Raw genomic sequence first — 16,888 nt, 5'->3', positions numbered from 1 at the left:
CCTTTTTTGACCATTTCCTGCACAGTGTCCCTTTAATGCTCTGCTCGGTTCTCCACAGGCTCAGCTGGAGGCCCAGAGGTCGACTCAGGACTTCCAGAGGGCCACGGAGGTGCTGCGGGCGGCCAAGGAGACCATCGCCCTGGCGGAGCAGCGCCTCCTGGAGGACGACAAGCGCCAGTTCGACTCCGCCTGGCAGGAGATGCTCAACCACGCCACGCAGCGGGTGCGGAATAATAACAACAACAACAATAACAATAACTTAATAATAACAACAACAACAACAACAATAACAATAACTTAATTTGTATAACAGTAATGATAATGATGACCCAGCTCGACTCCACTTGGCAGGACATGCTCAACCACGCCACGCAGCGAGTGTGTGATAATAATAACAATAATTACAACACCCTTCTTCTCCACTTAAAACTATGAAACCTTGTTAAGCTGCATCTGTACACAAAGACTTTCATGGTATACAGGCCCTCACAGAACTTATAGACACAGCATGTGTAAGATGAACATCATGCTGCATGAAGGGATAAAAAAAACACTTGCAAGGTCAGGGGGCATTAAGAAGGTGTTTACACATGCGGTATATGGATCTTTTGGAAAATGCATTGATTTTGGCCTCCTGTTTACACGTAAACAAAGTTTTGAAATCTGCATATCAAAAATCCGGCTTTAAGGGTGTTAAAACTTCCCTGTTACAATGGCGTTTTTATTTTTATCCAGATATTGCGTTTACACGTAAACAGATGAAAAAATATCCACATTTTAAAATATCCGGATGCGTGTAAACAGCAACTAAGGACCGTCCAGGATGTCTTGTAGGATCCAGGCCGGTGCCCTGATTGGCTGCTGCAGGGGCCCTGATTGAGTTTTTTTGTTGTGGTCCTCTGCAGGTGATGGAGGCAGAGCAGACGAAGACTCGTAGCGAGCTGGTCCACAAGGAGACGGCTGCCAAGTACAACGCAGCCATCGGACGCATGAAACAGCTGGAGAAGAAACTCAAGCGCACCATCAACAAGTCCAAGTGAGTCAAAGAGCCACTACACTACACACTTAGTCACCTTCACCACTTAACACTAGTTCACACACAGGGACCTAACACACCATCAACAAGTCAAAGTGAGTCAAAGAGCCACTACAGTACACACCTGCACTAGTCTACACCAGTGGTGTAGTCTACTTTTTTATGGTGGGTATACTGTATATTTGAGTTTTTTTGAAGTGGGTATACTGTATATATTTGTGCTATTCAAAACAATGGATCAATCAATTTTAAGTGGGTATACTGAAATCCCTGAAATTTAGAAGTGGGTATACTCCGTATACCCGCGTTCTACGTAGACTACACCACTGGTCTACACTACACTAGAAAGCAGTTCACACACAGAGGTCAAACGCATGCACCATCAACAAGTCAAAGTGAGTACCACTACATATAGGGTTGCCAGCCGTCCCTTGACATACGGAATCGCCCATACTTAATAAAAATACTGGTTCTATATTGAGCTGAAATGGGACACGGGACGTTGAAATGCATTAAAATGCAGGAAATTACATCTAAGAAATGCAACATTTTATGGGGGAGGACGCCTAAACCTCCGCCTCAATATAGTGTCCCGTATTTTTTCCATTGACAGTTGGCTACCCTAACTACACACATACACTAGCCAGGGTCTTAGAATACTCCCCTACTCTACTGTACTCTACACTACACCAGTGTTTCCCAACCAGGGGTACGTGTACCACTAGGGGTACGCGAGCACACTGCAGAGGGTACTTGGAAAAATTAAATTTTAACAAACATATGAAGCTTAGTTACATTGGGATGGAGAAAGCGATATAGAACTTGACTTAGGGGGTACTCATGGCACAATGAAAAGGCTTGGGGGTACACAAGACAAAAAAGGTTGGGAAACATTGCTCTACACTACACTACTCTAGAAAACATTTCACTCAAAGAGGTCACACTCTGTTCATCCTTAACAGCCATTTAACATCATTGTCCACTCTTAGATCTTAGAGTTTCACAATTGGCCAACCCTATTGCATTAGTCTGCAAATGGTGTTCAATTGAAGGGTCCTCATAGCCAGGCTTGGGCTCCTGTCAAGGCTTTCAGTACAAAGGTACATTAAAGTTCAACCACTGCAGTTGTCTTGTCGGTAGTCGTCTGTGTCTTGATGTCTTTTACAAAGGAAAGTTGTAATCTCACTATTAGAGATGGGTACCTACCTACCTACCTACTGTCTGTTCTTCTCACTATTAGAGATGGGTGCCTACTGTCTGTTCTTCTCACTATTAGAGATGGGTGCCTACTGTCTGTTCTTCTCACTATTAGAGATGGGTGCCTACTGTCTGTTCTTCTCACTATTAGAGATGGGTGCCTATTAGGGCTGCACAATTAATCGAAAATAATCGAAAATCGTGATAAAATTGTGAAATCGAAGTCGTGATTTCAATCGTGATTTAATAGTGGAAATAGTGATCTACCTTACAGGCTGGTGTTTCTAGCCAGAAATCTGTCCACCTAAGTTTCATGCTATTGCCTTTACATAATTATTACAATTCATTTTATTTTGCTCATACCGTATATAATTCATTCTTGGTTCATCTTGTTATAATTTTCATAAAAATCTGCAAAAAGTCAATAATTGTGATTAATAATCGTGATAACGATTTTGACCAAAATAATCGTGTTTATGATTTTTTCCATAATCGTGCAGGTCTAGTACCTACTGTCTGTTCTTCTGGTACCTACTGTATCTTCACTCCGTTTTTATTACACTTGATATTATGATGTCTCATATAGTAATCAATCCCTTGGTTGGCACAGAGCCTATCTTATAACCTTACTGTCACCAACATTGTATTGGCCATGTCTCAATGTGTGACTTAAGGCTCTCGGTAATGTCATACTGTAGCAATGTTGTTGTGATGTAGTTGAGTATTTTCAGCAAATAGTGAATAGGCCCGCCGGCGAGCCCATCTGCAGTAAGAGGCCGCTACACCCAATGCACTGTCCCTACTGCTCCTACTCTAAATGGCAAGCAGAACTCCATAATTTGGCTGACGTGTTCCTCCATGATTATGCTTCATGAAATAGAGTGCGTTAAAGGACCAGTTCAGTCCATTTCAACATGCAGTTGTAATGCTCACACTACCCTGGACTTGTCAGTACCTGAGATTTTTTTTTCCTTCTTCAGCCTTTTCTGAGATCTTGGTCATTGTAATGGGGGCAGCGCTTTGTTTACATTTCAAAAAAACATTTTTATTTATTTCCAAAAACATCCGAATGGTTATACAACATCAGCAGACAACTAGCAAACAGCGGTACCTTTTGGGAAAATATTTTAAGTAGGCCCATGTTCATTTAAAAAAAAATGTAAACAAACACTGCCCCCATTAGAATAGCTCATATCTCGGAAAGGGCTTAGCCGAAAAATGTGGCATCACCGGGTACTGACAAGTCAAGTGTGAGCAATACAACAGCATATTGAAATTGACTGAACTGGTCCTTTAAGTAAGTGGTCCCCAGCCAGACTGGCCCCAATTCCCAGAGTGTCTTGCTAATCAGTACTTTCCTCAGGTGTCCTCCGAGCTACTGCTCTTTAATTACACTTCAGCTTAAATATGCTACGCTGCACTCCAATTACACTTCTAACACACTGCATTGTTTTATGACCAAGAAGCAAATAGAGAATTACATGTGATGGTGAAATGAGGTATCTGCTGCTTAGTTCACTCATGCGTAGCTTTGCTAACTTGCCCTTGACCTTGAAGAGACCCAATGATGTGACCTCCCTTCTATTGCATTGAAAATATATGCAATTGTTTAATTTAGAAAATTAGTAAAATAGCAATGACAGTTTGGCCTGGTCTAGGCTAGAGAGATTGGCTTTCAATTTTGCAGTTGCAACAATCGATGCCAAGCTCTCATAGTTCTCTTAGATACGGTCTCTGGTTGAGGTTTCTGTAGTGCAGGCAACTGAACAATCAGAAGTGTCCCTCTTGTACTGTATGCTGCGTGGGAACAGAGATGCCAGAGATGGACTAAAGGGGTGCGATGCGATGCGATGCGGAGTAGAGACAGGTAGGCAGTAGAGATGTTGGGGTGCAGAGTAGAGTAGAGTAGAGTAGAGTAGAGTAGAGTAGAGTAGAGTAGAGTAGAGTAGAGTAGAGTAGAGTAGAGTAGAGTACAGACAGGCAGTAGAGATGTAGGGGTGTAGAGTAGAGTAGAGATGTAGGGGTGCAGAGTAGAGTAGAGTAGAGTAGAGTAGAGTAGAGTAGAGTAGAGTAGAGTAGAGTAGAGTAGAGTAGAGTAGAGTAGAGTAGAGAAGAGACAGGCAGTAGAGATGTAGGGGTGCGGTGTAGAGTAGAGTAGAGATGTTGGGGAGTAGAGTAGAGTAGAGTAGAGTAGAGACAGGGAGGCAGTAGAGATGTTGGGGTGCGATGTGGTGCATAGTAGAGACATGCAGGCTGCTGCTGCTGCCCCGTCTCTCTCTCTGTTCTCGCTGCCTCATGCCTTCGCTAATCCGCCCGCAGAAATGTGGCAGCACTTTGTAAACGGTTGCCATAGCAATATGCATCGTGCTATTCATAGACGATTTAGCACCTCTAATCTCGCTCTCTCACTGTCACATCCTTCTTGCCCCCCTCCCTCTCTCTCTCTCCCTCTCCCTCCCTCTCTTTCTCTCTCTCTCTCTCTCTCTCTCTCTCTCTCTCTCTCCCTCTCCCTCTCTCTCTCTCTCCCTCTCTCCCATCATTTCTCCCCCTCTAGGCCTTACTTTGAGCTCAAGGCGAAGTACTATCTACAGCTTGAGGTTTGTATCCATATAAAATGATCTTCCCTTTTTCCTTCATGACATGTGTGGTATTCGTTAACTCAAGATAATGGAAAAAAGGAGGTGCACACAAGGCTTGTGTGAAAAAGTGTATTGAAGCCGAAATTAAACAACAGAAGTCTGAGGTTAACTGGAGAAACAGACGTTTAGGAGCTAGCACATTGAGAATGGACTAGCTCCGAAACGTCTGTTTCTCCAGTTAAACTCAGACTTCTGTTGTTCTGTTGTACTTTTTCACACAAGCCTTGTGTGCGCCTCCTTTTTTCCATTATCTTGAGTGATTACTACTTTGTGGGAGTGCACGCACCAAGCAATACACGGGTGTAAAGTGCAGGCGCAGACACCGACCTTTGTTGGTCTTTTGCATTCAATGGTATTCGTTAACTGCATTAGATTGACAGGTTTTACCCAGCACAGCTCTCTTGTCCATTTCTATACCCCAGCTAAAAAATCCTCACACTGAAGGCAGGGTCACACTAATGTGTGTTTGTGTAGGTTTCTTTGAATGACACAAGGACTATTATGACTGTGTGTGTGTGTGTGTGTGTGTGTGTGTGTGTGTGTGTGTGTGTGTGTGTGTGTGTGTGTGTGTGTGTGTGTGTGTGTGTGTGTGTGTGTGTGTGTGTGTGTGTGTGTGTGTATAACGTGTGTGTGTATAACGTGTGTGTGTATAACGTGTGTGTGTGTGTGTGTGTGTGTGTGTGTGTGTGTGTGTGTGTGTGTGTGTGTGTGTGTGTGTGTGTGTGTGTGTGTGTGTGTGTGTGTGTTTCTCACATGATCCTCAGAGGATTGTCGCCTTCTTGGCAGCCTCCAGAGCTGGTGTGTCAATGTGAGAATACGTGCTGTGTGTGTGTATGTCTAGTATTTGAAAGCACTGTGAGTCTACTGTATAGTTGTGATATTAGGCTATATAAATACATTTTGATTGATTAATTGATTGTTTAAATCTTTAATTGATTGATTGATTGATTGATTGATTGATTGATTGATTGATTGATTGATTGATTGATTGATTTCAGCAACTGAAGAAGAGCGTGGACGAGCTGCAGGCCAAGCTGAGTGGGGCGAAGGGGGAGTACCGGACAGCGCTGCGGAACCTGGAGATGATCTCGGACGAGATCCACGAGCGGCGACGCGCCTCCGTCATCGGCCCGCGAGAACGCGGCGTGGGCGCCGAGGGGGACGGCATCAGCGTCACAGGAGACGACGTCACCAGCTTCAAGATGGAGTCCGACGGCATCTCCAGTGAGTGAATACTTGGGTGCATCCCAATATGTGACCTTGCCTCCTCCACTTGCCTCCTCCACTTGCTTCTCGTCATGATGACATCACTGACAACAGCATTATATTTCAATATCTTGCAAAAGATCAATTGTAGAGTCTTTTTCTCATTTGCAATTGTTATGGTGAATGAAAAACAGTCCCTCAAAAGTTGTTGTGGCGAGGCTGACAGCTTATCGTTTTCTCCACGGAGGAGGGGCCAGGAGGCGGGACGAGGAGACAAGCACAAGTGGAGGAGGCAAGGTCACATATTGGGATGCACCCTTATGCTGCATTCCAGGGCGGTAGGAGCTTCCCAATATGCAACCAGGATGTAGCTACCTCCCACTTGAAAGCGTTCCAACCAGCAAGTCAAACAAACTATTCATATCACTGTACATTTACATTGCTGTTTTGACGTCACGATTTCGAAGTCGGGGTACTTTGATTTCGCACCAGCTCGCGACTTGAACATTCCGCTTCAACAGGCATATCCCATCTCCCACCGTTGGGGAACGCAGCATTAAGAGGGACTTTGCCTGGAAATGGCCACCAGTAGTTTAGGACATAACATTACATTTATCTGTATGAAGCTGTTATGCGAAGTTATACAAACCCAATGGACAGTAGGCTACACAGCCTTATCGTTTTTAACTAATGAGCTTTCTAGGTAGAATGATGTATTTACACGGTGTGTTTAATTGAAATGTCAGAACAAAGTTCAAAGATCAAATTTGAGATTTGAGTAGATCTTTGGATTGTGAACAACACGCAGAACGCCAGTTGCACAGGATCTACATTATTCTGAGAACACCGATTTGGAATTTGCACGGCACTGCTGTGTGCACCAGTGGTTCCCAACCTATGGGTCGGGACCCAACTAATGGGTCACCAAAGATCCACAGAGGGTTGTTGAGCCCTCTTGATTTTAAGGGGTTTAATTTAAAATATATATAGTTTAATAAATGACAAAGCATTTAACTAATTCCATGGAAGCAACCCAATGTAAGTGCTATATCAAACAATTAATCTATATTTGACCAAAGAAGAATTGAGGAATGAAACAACTAAAATGAGTTTTCGCAGGAAACAAAGGGCATCTTGTGACTCCCTCTCATGCGGGCGGGTCACCAAAGCTTATAATAGTAAAAACATGGGTCCCTGAAGAAAAAGGTTGGGAACCACTGGTATACACCAATCATTAATAGCAGGGCAGGGACATCTTTATCCACCCGTGCATCTTGGATTTTGACAACTGTGTTGTCTAATAGCATTAGTCTGTAAGTGGAGTGTAGCTCAAGGCTCTTGGGTCCTGTAAAGGCAGGATAATGGCTCCAATGTCCCTTATTAGATTACATGGAGATGGCCGATCAGATCGCGGAGGCTGTTTTGTGTTGCATGTTGTTTTTTGTTTTCCCTGGGTCGTAGAGGCTTTGGTAGGTCTTGTTTGTTTTCTGTTTTCAAGTTGTTCTGTCTGGCTGGTTGCTGACCTTTTTCAAATGTGGGTGGAGATCACATGTGTACTGTACAACAACACAAAGAACACATCCATCTACAACAACACAAACAACACATCCCTCTACAACAACACAAACAACACATCCCTCTACAACAACACAAAGAACACATCCATCTACCTAGCTGACAGACTTCCTGCACAGTACTCTGAGATCCCGGGAACAGACTGAATGAGTGGGTGTTCTATTCTAGAATGAGTGGGTGTTCTTAGAACTCTTTGCGGAACTTGGCCAACTCTGGCTCAGTGTCAGTCAGTCAGCGTAGTGTTTTGGACAGACGTGGTGCATCTCCTTTGGGAGTGGTGAGAGAAGGTTTTGTTACTGTTACTAATTAGGCTTCTGGAGACGCACGTCAAATAGAGTCTTTCAACAGGGTCTTAATTGAGACAACAACATCTGTCTGGATCCAAACCAGTGGGTTCGATTGCACGTCTACATTCTTAGTCCTTTAGTTGTTGACGGAGACTCTGTTTATTTTATTCGGATCACCCTGTGCTCTTTGGAAGGAAAGGATTGTAGGCAGCAAAGTTGTCCGATATAAGTAAATGATTTGAAGACAATGACTTTGGTCATGTGCCCATTCAGCCGTATGTGTTTAAAAGACAACAGGGTTACTGGGTCATGCAGGTTCCCTTATCTAACACACCGCTGCAGCTTTTATGGGCAGGCTAGTTGTAAAAGCTATCCAAGTGTACCGGTAAGGCTGCAGTGATCTTTGAAGCGTAACGCTCACTGTATTTCTGCTGAGCTCAGTCGTGCTATTGCACATTTACTTAAAGTGGCCATTAAAAAAAAAAAAAACATTTCGAGTTTGACCTTCTTTCTTTGTCAACAAATGGGGGGTGTTGGGAAGGCTTTTACTCCATTCTAGAAAGCTGTATAATTACCATGCAGCAAAATCAATGTTAACATTCAGAAACCATTCACATAACTCTCACACCATTCACAGTTGTCGTCTGACGTCTGAGACGATTGAGGATGATGAAAACTGTGGTCATGACAATATTCCAATAGCTATGTCTATACTCTATGTCTTCTGAGGTGTTAAATGTGTGATGTTTGATGTGAGTGGTTGTCATGCCAGTTGTTTAATAACAATTTCTACGCCACTTCCTGTCTTTCTGTCCACTGAGATGTTTGATGATGAGATTGGTCGTCATGCCAGTTTCCCAATAGCAATATCTCCTTCCTGTCTGTCTGTGTGACGTCTGAGACGGTCCACAGTGACGTATGAGACGTTTGAGGATGAGAATGCAATGGTCATGACATGTTGTTTTCTAATAGCAATATCTTCCTTCCTGTCTGTGTGTCCACAGTGACGTCTGAGACGTTTGAGGACGAGAGTGGCAGTACGTGTGCCATGTCCGAGGAGGACTCTGAGACGCGTTCCACCAGCAGCCTGAGCTCCGGCCCACACAGCCCTCTGGACCTGCCCTGCCCCTTCAGCTCCACCTCCCTCTCCACCTCCCCCTCCCTGTCCCCTTCACCCTCCTCCTCCGCCTCCTCCATCTCCTCCTCCACCTCCCCCTCCCCCTCCCCCACCCCGCGACCCTGTAGTCTGGACCTGCCCAGCACCGTCTCCCTGTCGGACTTCGGCCTCATCTCGCCCATCCTCGGCCCTCGCAGCGAGTGCAGCGGAGCCTCGTCGCCCGAGTGTGACCTTGAACGAGGTGAGTCCCCCCCCCCCCCCCGAGTATGACCTTGAACGAGGTGAGACCCCAACCAGTGTGACTTTGAACGAGGTGAGTCCCCAGACTGTGACCTTGAACGAGGTGAGAGTCCCTCCCGAGTGCGACCTTGAACGAGGTGAGTCCCCCCCGAGTGCGACCTTGAGGGAATTGAGGCCTCACTCTTGTGGCTCTTCCTGTTCATTTCCTGGTGACTGTCAAATATGGGCAGAAATGGACACTTTTTACATCTGCGTCAACAAGGGGAATAGGTTATCTTCAGAAAGATTTATAAATGTGGGCACATATAGTTGTACGTATAGCTGTATCTGTAGTGCACTTCTTGTCTACCTTCAGTATTTGACCTTCACTTCTCCAGGAAGGTTGAGGGTCCATTGGCATTACATCTCATCTTTGTCCAAGATGGCCAGCAAGTACATACACACAAACCTAAATGAAATATAATTCATTATATAAAACAATAATTATATATTATAAATATAACTACTCGATGTACATGAACAAAAAGCACCTCCCACTGAGACCCATGCAAAGATAGTAAGGTGCTGTAGGCTTCTGTGTACAGGTACCCATCAACAAACATAGAACAATGTAGCTGCAAAGCTTTCCACCCATCTGCTTGTGACTATAATTCTGCCTCAGAAAAAAATAACACCTAGAAAAAAAAAAACGTAAACGTAAAAAAAACACCCAAAAAACAATTGTGAGCATACAGAAAATAAATTTGGAATGATTTATGAATATGCCAAAGTGAAGAATGGAGAAGGGCAGCGTTGAGGTCAGGTGACGGTGCAGGTGACGGTGCAGGTTATTGAGTGTGCACCTCAGGTCCGGATTAAGATAGCCGGGGGCCCCTAGGCTGCAGGTTACCATTGGCCCCCCACAGAAAAGAAATCTTGACAAAATGACATAAGCAATGTCACCATTCCAAGCTTTAAATTAAGTTTGCCAACTATAGAGAGCAGTATAAACAGGATTTTTTTTTCAGTACTGCATCCTCAATTCAGCAAAATTGTTTTCCCTCCTTTGACCAATCAGGGCCCCCCCTGGCAGGTGGGGGCACTAGCCTGCAGCCATATCTAGCCTGTGGTGGGGGGCCCTAGGCTTCAGCCATATCTAGTCTGTGGGGGGCCCTGGCAGGTGGGGGCCCCTAGGCTGCAGCCATATCTAGCCTGTGGGGGGCTCTGGCAGGTGGGGGGCCCTAGGCTGCAGCCATATCTAGCCTGTGGGGGCCCTTGGCTGCAGCCATATCTAGCCTGTGGGGGTCTCTGGCAGGTGGGGACCCCTAGGCTGCAGCCATATCTTGCCTTTGGGGGGCTCTGGCAGGTGGGGGCCCTAGGCCATAGCCATATCCAGCCTGTGGGGGCCCCTGGCAGGTGGGGAGCCCTGGGCTGAAGACATTATAGCCTGTTTGGGCACCTAGGCTGCAGTCATATCTAGCCTGTGGGGGCCCCTAGGCAGGTGGGGGCCCTAGGCTGCAGCCATATCTAGCCTGTGGGGGCCCTAGGCTGCAGCCATATCTAGGCTGTGGGGGCCCTAGGCTGCAGCCATATCTAGCCTGTGGGGGCCCTAGGCTGCAGCCATATCTAGCCTGTGGGGGCCCTAGGCTGCAGCCATATCTAGCCTGTGTGCACCTGCGTCAGCGTAGAGGCCACTGCTGCCCCATTACTCACGCTGTCAGGCGGCTGGCTACGGCTGGCTGCGTCGTGCGGCGTGCGGCTGGCTGCGGTTGGCTGCGGCGTGCGTCAGCAAGCTGAGTGGAGTCATGGCACAAATGGGGAAAGCAGAAACGAAATGGGATGAGAATGAATGGCCTCTCTTCGTCTGGCTGGCTGTGCACTGTGGATGACAAGGTTGCAGGAGGAAAAAAAGCTTAAAATAGCCCGACACACATTTTAGCAGCTGCTAGGAATACATGATTTTCATTTCCACGCACCTGGGTGTATTCTGTGATTTTGCTGCTACTGTGTTATGTTAACAACATAATCTCATAGTTTATTTTTTGATGTTGATCAGTTTGCTACTTTGTATCAACCACAAGCTAACTATAGTATAATCATGGTTGACCTTTAATATTATTTGTGGTCTAGAGATATTTCTCAATATATACTTAAGCTACGTGTAAGCTAACATGAGCGACGGAAGTCATTATTTCTTTATGAAGGATTGCAACTAAAGCGACAAAAGTGAATTCGCCAGGAGCGTAGCAACCTGAGCGACCAGAGCAAATTTAAGCAATTCAAGTCAAGCTAATGTTATGGTAAGGAGATATGACACGGTTAGGCGAAAACCAATTGGAATGTTCATATCTCCGAATGTGCCTGGCTGACAGGCCATAGCTGTTATGCGATTAGCTAAATCAAGCACGCCAATGTCACGTCCAGAGCAAATAGAGCAAATTCATGGCGAAACATCTTCAGCCTCTACCTCAACTACTCGGATAGTGTAGGTCGCTTTTGATGTACACATGAAGCTGTAACCCATTGATGCCTAAAGCACCTGCAAAAAACACCTGCTGAATGCCTAAGCTCTTGTTGGGAAAGTTGCCCTCAGCCTATAAATACCTAAATATCTTATGTGCCTCTGATGCACATAAAAACATGAAACATGATTGCATTTAAACCCAAAGACCCTCATCTTGCATTAGAATATGTTCATTTAGCTGGGACATACCCACATGTTTATTTAAAAAGCTAAAATCCCAAGAGTCTGAATGCAGCGTATATGTGTCTCCAGGCATCAAAGGGCAAACAACATACAGTATATGAGTCATCAGGCTGAAATGGGTTAAACTTAAAGGGTGTCACTTCTGCTGGACGGCGCTGTAGAAGATAACAGTCTTGCATGCCAGAGCTGCCTTTGCATGTGCCTCATGCCATCTTGTTTTATTGCAAAGAGTTGCACCATCATGTGCTGTGCTTACGTGGTGTCTCAGTTGTTTTCTGTCATTTCTCCACCCAAGAGCACAGTTTTCGTGTAACACGGTGACTTCCATTATATCAATTTCAAAATCTTCCACTGCATTAGTGTTACAGCTGATGAAGGATCTATATTAGGTAGAATAGAATTCTAGTAGAGTAGAGCAGAAGAGAATTAATTTGATCACAAAAGAAGATGCAGACTAGTAATGTTTTAAAGCACTAGACACTGAAGAAGGCTTATCCTGAAACGCCTGTCTGTCATGCTAACCCAGTAAAAAAAAACCCAAAAAACCAGGAATTACATTTGAGTGTGAGAGACTTCTCTACAAGAAAAGCACACCTAAATAGCATATAGCCTAAAAGATACAGTTTTCATCATTTTTATCATGATTTCATCATCATGATGATTTTGGGTGGGTGGAGATGGGCCTCTGCATTACATCTTTTGTGTATCAATTTCAACATTATTTCTCCTTCTGTTCTGCGTATGTAATGTGTCTCTATTGTTTTCTGTGATTTTTCTACCCACAGCATAGTCTTTGGTGTAACATGGCATTCCATAGTACCAATTTAAATAATATTTTCAATTTTCATCAACGTGTCAGGGATTACATACCATATATTTTTTGTTCAGTTCAGTTCAGTTCAGTCCAGTAGCTTTTATTTGTCCCAGTGTGGGCAATTTTTGTGCAGTAGTAATACACCTTTCACACTTCACACATAAAAACACAAGAAACACATAAAAGATTTAAAGAAGATAAAAGTAAGGTGGATAAATAATTAAATGTGTGCAGTGCAGAGGATGAATAAAAGCGTAGGCCTATGCATGCATGCAACGTATCTATCTGCTTTTTTCTTGTAGAGTTTAAACTTCGACTTTTTTCGCACTCCTCAGCTGGCAGGTGCGTCGGAGATGGCCCATGGGTCACTCACCAACAACTTAAAGAAACTCCCGCACACTGACCATTTCGCTGTTCTTTCTTTAATAACGACGTTTCGGTACTAGACTTTCATCAGGCAATTTCAAAGAAAGAACAGCGAAATGGTCAGTGTGCCGGAGTTTCTTTTCTTGTAGAGTTTAGCAGCTGGACAGCAGAGGGAATAAAGGAGCATTTGTATCTATTGGTCAGAGCTGGTGGATATTTAAATCGGGAGCCAGAGGGGAGAAACTGGAATTCGCTATGTAGGGCATGGGTGTAATTATCCAGGATGGACTCAGCCTTCCTAATTACCTGCTCTTCATACATTTCAGTCAAGTTTTTCTGTTGAACACCTGTGATTTTGGGGGGCGCTGTGGCGCGGCGCGCTAAGCCCCCCCACATTTGGGCTTTCATGCCCACCCCATGGGGACCCCTGTTCGAATCCGGATGGGGTCATTTCCCAATCCTCCCCCATCTCTCTCTCCCACTCACTTCCTGTCAGCATCTCATACTATCCTGTCAATAAAGGCATACAAAGCCCCTAAAAAAAAAGAACACCTGTGATTTCACTGCATACCTTAATAATCTTGGATATGGCATTTTTATTCTTTACATTAAGAAGAGCAATGTTTGTTTTCTGTTTTGTCATCATTAGGTGACAGAGCAGAGGGAGCGGAGGCCGAGCTGGACAACGCTTTGAACAGCAACAGTAACAACAGCAGCAGTAACAGCACCAGCAGCAGCAGCAGCAGTCACGGTGCCCTGAAGAGGACCTTCAGCCTGGAGTCACGCTTTCGCCTCCTGACCCTCAGACGCGGCCGCGCGGACACGGCCAAGAGCGCAGAGCGCGAGCGCTTCAGCCTGGCAGCACGCCAGCCCTCCCCCTCCGTGGTTGTGCTGAACGGGGTGTGAACATGTACACCATCATCATCATCACCGCCGTTCTCCTCCGACTGTAAAGACTACTCCAGTCCTGTCACATGACCACCTTCTCCAACCCCAAAGACTACTCCAGTCCTGTCACATGACCACCTTCTCCAACCCCAAAGACTACTCCAGTCCTGTCACATGACCACCTTCTCCAACCCCAAAGACTACTGCAGTCCCGACCCATGACCTCATTACATTACGTAACACTTAGCTGACGCGCCTTTTATCCGAAGCGACTCACAGACATTTTTAGGTGTGGGGTATTGGTTATAGTCCTCAGAGCAATGTGGGGGAACAGGTGCCTTGCTCAAAGGGCACTGAAGCCATGAACAAAGACTAGGAGAGCTAAGGGTAAGATTCAAACTTGAAACCCGCTAAATTGAAGTCCAACTCCCTAACCATTGGACCACGGCTTCCCCACAAACCTCTCTCCTACGTGATGTGTGCCAACAAGGATGTTGACACCTCATGACCTCCCGAACCCGACCCCAGCCGACCCGACCCCCAGCCCATACCCAACCGTCACACCATCTTCATGGCACCAAAAATAAAACAGAGACTGAGCTCAAATGGCGGTCCTCATATAATATTGACTGCCTGCTTGAAGAGATACTGAGGGTCTATGAAAGAGGAACCGTGTGATCTTTCACAGGAGTAGGTCAAGGTCATTGGAATACTAGGGATGTGATCAAGGTCATTGGAATACGAGGGATGTGATCAAGGTCATTGGAATACGAGGGATGTGAGCAAGGTCATTGGAAACACGAGGGATGTGATTGAGATGGCCAGTGGGAAGTTGGACATTGTGATCCGCCGTCGTTCAGTACACGCTTGCAGACAGATGTGATCTTGCTGAGCAGCACTTTGGGAGAGTAAAGAAACTAAGTCTTGAAGGTTAATGTGTAGGGTAACAGTGTGAGGGATGTCTCCTTATTATGGACAATAATGTGCTAGATTGGGATTCGGCTAACACACTTGGATGTGCCTTAGTGTGTGCCGAAAAAAGGATAGCGAGCGCTGGCTTTGGTTCAAGGTGAAAAGGGTAATGCTTTACACTGTACCGTTACAGTAATGTGTTTAATGTGAATAAATGGCAAAACTGTTGGCAAAGAATGCACACAAATGCAATGAAAGATTTGGAGGTGAGACCGGTTTGTGATAGTGGAGCCAAAACACGGCTTTCATCCATTCTTGGCAATGTAAATAATCTGCCTTTGGCTTCTGCAGAGCGGTGTGCCAACCGCCCTAGCTTAGCTGGCACGGTGCACAGTAGCGAGACTTGAGGTGTCAGACGTCCTACTTTAAAGGGACACTGTGCAGGAAATGGTCAAAAAAGGTACTGCAACTATGCTGCTCATTGAAACTGTGTTGCCTATTGCCAAATTTGTTCTTCACATGAAAGTTTACTGAGTAATAAACACATATTTCCTAGCATGGTCCAACTAGAGTCATTTTTGCAGCTAAAAATGGCTATTTTCGGAAATTCAAAATGGCAGACCATAGAGAAGATCCCCCTTTTCACGTAAGAAAAGTGCAATTTTTCTAGTCATAATGAATACTTGTGGTGGTGCTGGTGGTAACACATGCTGGTGGTAAGTATTCATGAAAAAGGTAACATTAGTGAATGGGCAGCACGAATTCTGGAAATAAACAACGAAAAATCTCACACAGTGTCCCTTTAAGGTGTGAATTCCAATATGCGACCTTGCGTCCTCCACTTGTGCTTGTGGCCTCACGTTTTGCTGATGCGCTGCCTCCGTGCCCAGCTGTCAGCCTAGCCAAAACAATTTTTGGGGGACTATCTTCATTCACCATCCAGTTAGCAAATGAGAAAATGACTTTACAATTGAGCTTTTGCGAGATATTGAAATATAATGCTGTTTTCAGTGATGTCATCATGACATATTACTTCCTGGTACAAGGCCACAAGCACAAGTGGAGGACGCAAGGTCGCATACTGGAACGCACCCAAGGTGTCAGACATCCTACTTGGATCCCAGCAGCTGTACAGCATGAGCTGTGCATGGCTAAACACCTGCATGCTAACTGCATATGGAGACAGACGCCCCTGCTAGAACCACAACATGACAAGAATAAAGAAGCAATAAGAACCACATAGTGTGACGTTGGCCCATAGTGTGACACTGGCCCATAGTGTTCTAGCTTTTCAAATAGGCTTGACACAGCTCAATCATGAAGCATATGGAGACAGACGCCCCTGCTAGAACCACAACATGACAAGAACAGAGAAGCGATAAGAACCACTAATGCCTCTTTTCCACGGCCGGTTTTCTGGTAGGCCTATGGCAGTGCGACTCGGCTGCCACTTTTTGCTTTTCTAATAGGCCTGACACAGCTCAATCGTAAAGCAATCGTAAAAGCCGAGTCCCGCTGTGTCGAGCTGTACCAGAAAACTGGCAGTGGAAAAGAGGCATTAGTGTGACATTGGCCCACAGTGTGACATTGCCTCGTCATCGCTGCCTAACGCCCTTCGCGGTGACCTTGGGCAGAGGCTGGCATGGCTTTTCTAAAAAAGAGAAAAGAATAGAAGCTGTAGCAGACCCCCCCCTCTCTCCCTTCCTCCCTCTACCTCCCTCTCCCTCCCCCTCTCTCTCCCTCTCTCCCTCTCCATGTCCTCTCTCTCTCTCTCTCTATCTCTCTCCCTCTCCCTCTCCATGTCCTCTCTCTCTCTCTCTCTCTCTCTCTCTCTCTCTCTCTCTCTCTCTCTCTCTCTCTCTCTCTCTCTCTCTCTCTCTCTCCCTCCCTCTCCCTCTCTTCCTCTCTCTCCCTCCACATCTGCC

General features: G+C 45.4%; 1 protein-coding gene across 1 annotated transcript in view; it reads left to right on the top strand.

The window, feature by feature from the left end:
* The window catches only part of sh3bp5b (SH3-domain binding protein 5b (BTK-associated)), a 50,299-nt gene extending 36,230 nt beyond the window's left edge, over nucleotides 1-14,069 (top strand). The window contains exons 4-9 of the mRNA XM_063197936.1: nucleotides 59-223; nucleotides 906-1,036; nucleotides 4,788-4,830; nucleotides 5,871-6,096; nucleotides 8,945-9,298; nucleotides 13,813-14,069. Of these exons, the coding sequence (XP_063054006.1) occupies nucleotides 59-223; nucleotides 906-1,036; nucleotides 4,788-4,830; nucleotides 5,871-6,096; nucleotides 8,945-9,298; nucleotides 13,813-14,069 (1,176 nt within the window). The remainder of the gene's footprint in view (nucleotides 1-58; nucleotides 224-905; nucleotides 1,037-4,787; nucleotides 4,831-5,870; nucleotides 6,097-8,944; nucleotides 9,299-13,812) is intronic.
* The last annotated feature ends 2,819 nt before the right edge of the window (nucleotides 14,070-16,888 follow it).

Source organism: Engraulis encrasicolus, chromosome 5 (assembly GCF_034702125.1).
Source record: "Engraulis encrasicolus isolate BLACKSEA-1 chromosome 5, IST_EnEncr_1.0, whole genome shotgun sequence".
Taxonomy (NCBI): Eukaryota; Metazoa; Chordata; class Actinopteri; order Clupeiformes; family Engraulidae; genus Engraulis; species Engraulis encrasicolus.
Note: the sequence above shows the minus strand (reverse complement) of the source record. Positions and strands in the feature narration are given on the sequence as shown.